The sequence below is a fragment of the Punica granatum genome, chromosome 3 (genome assembly GCF_007655135.1).
Source record: "Punica granatum isolate Tunisia-2019 chromosome 3, ASM765513v2, whole genome shotgun sequence".
NCBI classification, from domain to species: Eukaryota; Viridiplantae; Streptophyta; class Magnoliopsida; order Myrtales; family Lythraceae; genus Punica; species Punica granatum.
This window is the reverse complement of record NC_045129.1, coordinates 32,458,177-32,467,219: the sequence shown is the minus strand read 5'-3', so window position 1 is coordinate 32,467,219 and position 9,043 is coordinate 32,458,177. Positions and strand designations below refer to the sequence as shown.

General features: G+C 36.5%; 1 protein-coding gene across 1 annotated transcript; it reads left to right on the top strand.

Moving 5' to 3' along the window:
• The first annotated feature begins 6,852 nt into the window (after positions 1 to 6,852).
• On the top strand, positions 6,853 to 9,042 carry LOC116198610 (apoptosis-inducing factor 2-like). Its single transcript, XM_031528801.1, has 4 exons — positions 6,853 to 7,154; positions 7,596 to 7,852; positions 7,995 to 8,455; positions 8,583 to 9,042. Exons 1-4 carry the CDS (start codon positions 7,027 to 7,029, stop codon positions 8,853 to 8,855), a joined length of 1,119 nt encoding a protein of 372 aa, XP_031384661.1. The 5' UTR covers positions 6,853 to 7,026; the 3' UTR covers positions 8,856 to 9,042.
• The last annotated feature ends 1 nt before the right edge of the window (position 9,043 follows it).

Sequence of the window (9,043 nt, the reverse complement as noted above, 5' to 3'; positions counted from 1 at the left end):
CTTAGAGAGAGATGATTTCCTTTCCGGCTCATATATTTTAGATTGAGATAAAAAATTTCTTGCGATCTTACTAATTCATCTGAAAAAATATCTATGGAATTGCAGTAAATGAATAAATGAACTCATAAACACATGGATGTTATGTCATAAGTTTGTATAATGAAACTATTTCATTAGTTCCTTCGCATTACGTTACTTTAAGAAATATCCATTTGAAATTTTAGGACGAACGTATATTATATACGTAGAGAGCAAGAGGCTCACTGTTCAGATAAATTAACAATGCTGTGCACTTCTCGTGCCACTGAATCCTGTGATGTGAGTTGACCAATCAAAGGTAATCATTAGCGTATAATATACCGTCAAGCTTGATTAGTCAATGGGTAGTTTAGTACGTTATAGAATGCAAATTAGTAAGACCTATATATATATATAATTAAATTATTAAATTATTTCATTAATAACTACCGAAAAACAAAATTTGTTTCATTAATTAATCTCACCACCATGTGCTTTTCTTTTTTCTTTTTTTGGTGAAAGGAACTTATTCCATTAACCAAAAAAAAAAAAAAAGACCTGCTTACAGAAGATGGTCCTTAAACAGGTCAACCACCATGAGCTTCGCATACCTGTTGCTCGGGGAAATTTTGATTTGGAACCTTAAGGATTTAACATTAATTCTGTTTTGCACCCTGGATTTTTTTTTTCTTTCGCGCTCTTGGCTTAGAAATCGGCAGCATTTTGCACCACAACACTCATTTGGCTTGGTTTGGGAGTGTTGTTACTGAAATAGAAGTGCTGAAGTATAATTTTAAAATAAATGTTGATTTTAAAATAAATAAAAATATTTTGGAGGTAACAATTTGAAACTGCTAAAATTAAAATTGTTTAAAGGTAGATTGTACAATGGAACCCCAACTTGTGTTTCATGATAAAACATTAATTTCAGCCATTAATTTTAAATCTCATCCAATCATTATTTACATATTTTGCCCCGTATTTCAAGTCCTTCATATTTTCATTTCACAATTTTCAATACTATATCACTATTCTCGAATCTTCCCGCCACACGTAGCAATCATATTCCGTCACGTAACCGAGCTGGACCATAAAAATCGATTTTTAAAGAAAATCAGTCTAATATAAGTCGGACACATTAACGACACATCATCGACATGTAAGCAGATTTTAATTTATGGACACAACAACGACACGCCATCGACACGTAAGCTATTCTCCAATTTTACAGTATTTTACATGTGAGCCAATGAATTTGTGACGCTATTAAAAGATCTATAGGCCAAAATATTGTTTTTAATATTAAAATGACTAGAAAAAACTAGCGTTCACTATTGAATATAAATTGGCTTTCAATTATAGAATTTGCCATGCTTAAAATAGAAAATGAGCATAAACAACTCTTATAAGCACCTATCAACCAGATGAAGAAAATCACATTTTCAATCGAATAAATTAAACGAACCATGATTTTGAAAGATCTCATCAAACACTTCTACTTAAAATTCAATAAAATAAGCATTTATTCACCGTCACCACACTCTCAAACCAACTCTCAAATTAAATTTTGTCCTCCCACCTTTAGTTCCTCCTCTAAGTCTTCCTGGAGTGCAAAAAATCCTAAAACGTAGAAAATTAGAAGTAGGATTTGAAAAGAAATTCGCGAGATACTACCAAGAAGGAAAAAGGAAAAAAAAGGACTATTGATCTCGCCAAGCACAATCGATAATCTTACATTAATTGTTGCATGCTTCGAGAATGGAAAAGGTGGCCATGGTTCGATGATCGTACATTTGTTGCTGCACGCTTCGAGCCATGGTGCAAAACAAGACAGAATATCGACTTTAGGTTAGGATACAGGCCTGAAGGTATTATGTTGCGTTTGGTTTCAAAGTAAGATTTTAAAATCAGATTTTGATTTTGAAAAAGAGTGGTATAAATGTGACCCACCATTTGACTTTGTATGAGTTATTTTGTTTTATTGTGGAAAAAAAGTGATATAAATAGGGTCCACTCTTTGACTTTGTATGAGTTATTTTGTTTTATCGTAAATAGATTTATGTTAAAATTGTGATTTTAAAATCACATTTGCAAACCAAACAAATCAAAACTTTAGGGGTGCGAAATCGAATATTCCCATTGTTGACTTGACTCCAGCTGGGGCGGCAGCCCCTTGCCATCGGTGTGCCTTGTACTACAACTGAGGGGACCGTAGGAGGCAGTTACTCCCCTAAAATTTCAATATTCTAAGAAAATTTATATGATGTTCTTCAAAACTTTCATGAAATTACTGTTATTGGCTCTATAAATTAGAGAGTCTAAGTTGTTATTACCTCTCCAAAGACCTCACTCCCCTCTATCCAAATCTTGTGTCGGTACCTGTATATATCCAATACTGACACTAGCTAGCTGCCTATTTTTCATCATCCGATTAAACACTACCTCTCAATGATTGCAGACATGATAGTGCCCAGGGTGGGGCAGTGCAACTATTTGGAATGGAATCATTTCTCACGAAAAGTTATTACGAAACATTCACGAGCGCGGATCAACAGCCTCATCGTTGTTTCTCGATAGAATCGTAAGGGGAAGGAGGAGAAGAGAGAAACGGAAAAATAATCTAACTTCTTATAAATATCTTTTGTTAAATCTATAAAATGTTAAATCAACTTTTTTCTTTTTTTTTTTTGGGTTATAATGAGCGAATTTCATAATTAAAAAAGGAAAATAACTCAATAATTTGGAAGAACCAAGAACGATTCTTTATATGGAACGAACAAAACTTTCGGAGAAATGGATAAGAGTTGCCTTGAAAGAGGGTATCTACGACTGTTGATTTCACCCATCAAAAGGGAGATGGTGTTTGGTTGGAGATGGAGAGGTAGGTCGAAAGTTGTCGGGTGAGTAAAAGAAGAGAGACAGAAAAAAAACATTAAAAAAAAAGGGGGCAAACTTTATTTTTCCACTAGTTCTTTAAATCTTTGCTTAATTAATTAACTGATTAATAAATTAGGATGATACTGTGGGATGTCGGCATCTCGATGCTCATTCATTCAACTAATTATTGATGAATTCTCCTAATTAATCAGGCCCGTCACCATCTAACTAATTAAGCTAATCAAATTTCGGAGACCATCTTAATTAGGTGAATATGTTCAAAACCTTCCTCTTCTCTGTCTTCAAAGGGAATTAAACCTCAGTCTAAGCAAGAATCAGAATTAGCTTGTGCTTCAACCTCAGTCTAGCCACTCGTGCGCTTAAAACCGGACTAAGAATGATTTTCGAGAAAACAGGAGACAAGGAATTAACTGTAAAATGTCGACGACATTGTTAATCTTACTATATTCATGTGATTTGGATACTTGCATATAGTTCGTATAAAAAAGATGTTAAACTTTTATAAAAATTGACAATTCTCCCAATCATTAAAGTGTTGTTCTGTTGAATGCATTTGATGTCATGATCAAATTTTTGTTAAATATGAGTTTCATATTACAAATTAAAGTTTAGGAAATATATATAATTAAAAATAGGCTTGGTTTGGAAGTATTATTACTCATGGGAAAATTAATTGCTTATTTCAGTTTAAATTAATGTGTTTGAATAATTATACGCAAAACTATTAACACTAAAGTAAATGATTATTAATATTTTCTTTTCTTTTTAGGCGAGGTGTTATAACTTTTGTCCAACTAATTTTCATGCTTCACATAACACCTTGCAAGTCCATAGGATAGGTTAGTTCGGCTACACAGATCGTGGATATGGCCTAATAGGGAGCATTCTCCTGCATGATTTCTGGAGTAACTTGAACAAAATCAATTTCTTATTATCCTATTGACTACTATTATAGAACATTCATGTTTACAATTGTCAAATTCAGCCAAAAAAAAAACCATGGTTGCAAATTTTTCTTCAAACCCTACAAGTCCATCGGATAGGTTAGATCTGCTATACATATCGTAGAGGTGGCCCAATAGGGAGCGTTCTTCTGTATGATTTCAAGGGTAATTTGAACAAAATTAATTTCTTATTATCCTATTGATCTGCTATAGAAAATTCATGTTTACAATTGTCAATTTTTTTTAAAAAAAAAACTATGGTTACGAAATTTTTCCTCAAATCCCCTTATACTTCAAATTGTTATGAACAAGAATCAACAAAAAAAAAATTTATGAAACCACTCACTGCACTTCCAAACGGAAGATGTTGGATTATAATTGTTATTAACTTTCGACTGTGCATTGGCAATGTGTAAAAGCACAGTGAAATTAAAAACAAAGAAATGGTTGGAGATTCTCGCTTTAGTTAAATGGGGCTAGTTTCTTTGAAAGCAAAAAAAAAAAGAAAAAGAAAATATTATTAATATTATTAATAAAAAAGAAGAAAAGATGAATTAACGCTTTTGGCAATGAATTTAAGCAAAGCCTCGGCAAATGATGCCATTGGGGACTGTTTAGCACTAATTTTGTTTCGCCCAATTCTGTACGGAAATAATATAGTTTAAGAGCCCCTTGGGAATAATTAATTAGTGATTATTATCCTTTAGCAGACAGTCTCTTTATTTGATGGACCCCTAATAAAACAATGCAAATCATGCTTTTGTGCCAAATTTGAATACTTATCCAAAATTTAATGGATTATATGATGGAGTTAATTTAATCTTTCATAAAAGAAAAACATAGATTGCTTGAGCCTATCTAATCAATCAACTGATAGCATCCCATGTAGTACCTTTTTCGAGGAAGATGCACGACTCAGTGGATCTTACCGACGAACGAACAGATGATGATGCCTAATCATGCATTGTTGTAGCATTTACAAGAAAATTAAGAAAAGGTCATGGACTATCGAAATAATTCACCGGTTTTACTGATGTATGACAAGGGTATCGAAAGAAATCATATCGCGTGGTTCATTAAAATCGTCGATCGGCATGTCGCGTACTCATCACAGTGGCGGAGCAGTTAACACTTTTTTTGAGTATTGCCAATTTACCCGACTCAGTTAACTATAACGGTGTTCGCGTGTTGACACGTCGAGAATTACAATGATTTTGAAGAGACATATAAAATTAATGAACTTTGTTTGCCTTTTGAATTTTATTTGACGAAGAACAAAGAGATGGTAATTTCCAAAAAAAGAAAAAGAATATTATTATTATTATTATTATTGGGAGGGAAAGATTAATATCTTTGGTCGTCGCATGATATGGCATGTGTGATGGTCGATGTGAGACAGAGTGTTGGTGGGGGAAGAGATGGGAAACGTGCTGCATTAATGTAACAAAACCAGCACATGGGCATTGGCAAGCAGCTCAGCATTCAGCAATCCGCAGGCATATTCCTCCAGAGGGCTAGAATCGTAATTTCAGCTAATAATTAGGCCTTAAAATAGAAGAGGCATTGCTGATGGGGTTCATTTAAATGGACAAATGATTGATATTGGTATGGAGGAGTTTGGGTTAGATGCATTCACTGGGCCGTTGCCTTGGGTCGACATTCCAATCCAATTACCTCTCACACGTCAACTTCTTCACAGATGAGATGAGACACAACTTTGTTCAAGTTCTTTCCTTTATGGGATTTTCCGGGAAAGAGTTTCACTCTGTTTAGTTTGTGAGTTATATTTTTAAAATTTTAAGTTTAATTTTAATTCTATTCACTACACAGCAAAAATCAATAACACAATTATTACTTTTTTTATTTTCTTCAATTTTTTAAACTATTCAATTCAATTTTAATAATAAATTTTATCGATTATTCATTACTTTTTCACATTTTTTCTCATAATTCAACAACACAATCATTACAAACCAATTAAAATCAAAATTCAAATCTATTTAACTCTAAAATCAAACACAACGAAATCCTAATATGTGTTGGTGAATGGTTATGGACTTCATTTGCAGTTTTGGAGGTATATAAAAGTTCATTGGAATCACTTCGTATTTAGAGCAATTCGACGTTTGAATGGCGTTTAGCCTTAGCCATTAAATAGAGAATATTTCACTATCTTGATGAAATTGGGGAGCAAAATAAAATTGTGTCATTTTTTAAAGATCATGTTATATTTAGAAAAAAGTGTAAAGGTCGTGCCTCTCTGTGCTACTTTTCAAAAGTCGTGCTATATTTATGTACTATTTTCTAAAGGTCGTACTATATTTAGGAAAAAGAAGTGTAAATTTCGTGTTTTTCTAGGTGATTAACCCTTATTATTACTACTATTATTATTGCTATTTTTTTTTTCAAGTACGAAGGTGTTGGGCTGACCAAGTCACAGGTCAGGACAATCGAGAAGAGATGCAAGTCATTTTTAGATTTGTCTCAGACCCAACTGTAAATAACCAAATCTAAGAATCGAGATTTAGTGGTGGCAGAGATAATTCTAAGATTTTGCATAATGATGATCAAGCAAAATCTAATACAAAGCCATCCCTTCTTGACACCGCCCTCTTAAGCCAACTTTCCGCCAGTATTAGATATCTATAATGCATATACTCGACTAGCCACACTTATTAATCACTTTGGCGCCCTACACCGAAGTAATCGATCCCCGGAAATGGGTTCATGACAGTCAGTTACCTGTCTGATTTCGACAGAACAGGTAAACAATCCAATTTGTCATGTGCAAATTGGGTTATCGTGAATGCAAAAGGTTTCCTTTAGACTTGATCCAGAGCCCTGGTGCCATGGTACATGGCATTTAAGTAATTTCCTCAAACATCAAGTCCATTTGCACATCAACCCGTTGACTTTGATCGAGTTAAAAGGAGACTTTTGGCAAAAATACTCCGTCTGCCGTCTGACGCGTCTTGTGCTTTGTCTTGGTCTTCGCCGTACGTGTTCTTCTTCTACGGATGACGAAGTCTCTTCCTACGTACATTGAAAACTTCTCCGATCTGATCAAATCACTCCTTACTTATATCGGGCCAAAGGCTCGAGGTGATCGAGCGAGATATGAAACTAAATTAATCCCGTGAACTCGTGATAGTTTTGAATCATAGGGATGGATCGGATGCAGTCGCCGGAACCGAGCAGGAGAAACCGGAGGGTGGTGGTGGTTGGCGGCGGTGTCGCTGGCTCCCTCATTGCCAAGAACCTCCAGTTCGTGGCCGACGTCACTCTCATCGACCCGTAAGACTGATCCTTCTCGCAGAGAGCCCTCCTATCGATATATTTAATTCATCATTTTCGCTTCATATGATGATTCTTCTCCGTACATCCATTTAATGCAGTTCTATTCCGAACCTTGTCCATCGCTAGAAAGTGTGCTAGCTTTGTTTCCTCGACCTTTAAGTTAACAAACATCAGTATGGCACGATTACACAGATCAATGATCTTACCTCACTTTTAGTGGTGTGCATATGGAAAGACTAGCTCATTTTCAAGCATCCCGGGCGGTTTCCAATTAGGACGATAATGAAAATACGTTACAGTACGAGATGAACAATGATTCAAAGGAGACAGAATGATCCTTTATGAGATCATTGAATCACGCCTTCTTGTTTTCATTTCGCTTTATCAAATAGGCTATTATTTTTGTCGGACTACATTGATTATGGGAAACTTGAGCAGGAAGGAGTACTTTGAGATTCCATGGGCAAGTTTGCGGTCGATGGTGGAACCGTCATTCGGGGACAGATCAGTGATCAACCATGGGGATTACCTAACCAATGGTCGCGTGATCACGTCCAGAGCAATTAAAATCACTGACACAGAAGTTTTGACCTCGGAGGGTCGCTTCATTGCCTATGACTATCTTATCATTGCAACGGGCCACGATGATCCGGCCCCCCTCACCAAAACTGATAAACTGGGAGAATACGAAGCAGGTAAAGCAGTTATATTTTCTGGAAATCAATCCTGGCTGTCAACTCCACTGGTTAATGCAGTTGAAAGGCAACTGGAGGGACAACAGGTTCATTGTCTCGGCCCTAAGTAGACAACATCTTATCGGGTTGCTTTGTCTTGCAGAGCTTCAAAAGATCAAGTCTGCTCAATCAATTCTGATCATTGGTGGCGGTCCAGTGGGGGTGGAACTAGCTGGGGAAATCGCAGCCGACTTCCCGGAGAAAAAGATAACTCTGGTACATAGGGGGTCGAGGTTGCTGGAGTTCATCGGACCGAAGGCTTCAGATAAAACACTAAATTGGTTGAGGTCCAAGGGAGTGGAGGTGAAACTGGACCAATCAGTGGACTTGAAGTCGATTACAAGTTCATCCGATGGAACAAGAACATACACTACGTCTGAACGGGAGAGTATAAGCGCAGATTGCCATTTTCTCTGCACGGGTAAACCGGTGGCATCTGAATGGCTTAAGCACACCATCTTAAAGGACAACTTGGACCAGGAAGGAATGTTGATCGTGGACCAGCACATGCGAGTTAAGGGCCGGGACAACATGTTTGCTATCGGAGATATTACTAACGTTCGGGTACGTCATTAAGACATTTTTTGTTCATTATTTGGTTCCCATTGTTTCTGAATGGTAGCAAAAGTGCATTCGAGGCTAGAATTCCCCAGAAGCACGATTATTTGACAAGCTCTTGTCATGACAATAGGAAATCAAACAAGGTTATCTGGCGCAAAAACACGCTCTAGTCGCCGCGAAGAACCTGAAGCTGCTGATGGAAGGGGGGACAGAAAGCAAGATGGCCGTTTACGAGCCTCGCTCGGCGAAGACTATTGTCTCGCTCGGGCGCAGAGATGCAGTGGCGCAGTTCTCTTACACCACCATCATCGGACTCGTCCCTGGATTGATCAAGTCCAGGGACCTGTTCGTCGGGAAAACAAGGAAACTGATGGGTCTGAAACCCGATATCGAATATTCTTGAGATCCAACCGAGTACATTTACACTGCAACGTTTTTGCCTGCTATTGTTTGCCTATGGGGTGACGAATTTCTCATTTTCCCACTTGTCCTTACAGTCTTCATTTATTTGTAAAATTGGAGAATAACTCGATGTCCATTATGAAATTCGTGAATTTTCTTCATTAATGAATGCGAGTACTTGGGCCACAT

Coding starts and splice junctions, on each gene's coding strand:
- LOC116198610 (XM_031528801.1), top strand. CDS start 7,027: ATGGATCGGATGCAGTCGCCGGAACCGAGCAGGAGAAACCGGAGGGTG. Junction 7,155..7,595: donor GACGTCACTCTCATCGACCC/GTAAGACTGATC, acceptor AAACTTGAGCAG/GAAGGAGTACTTTGAGATTC. Junction 8,456..8,582: donor GAGATATTACTAACGTTCGG/GTACGTCATTAA, acceptor TCATGACAATAG/GAAATCAAACAAGGTTATCT.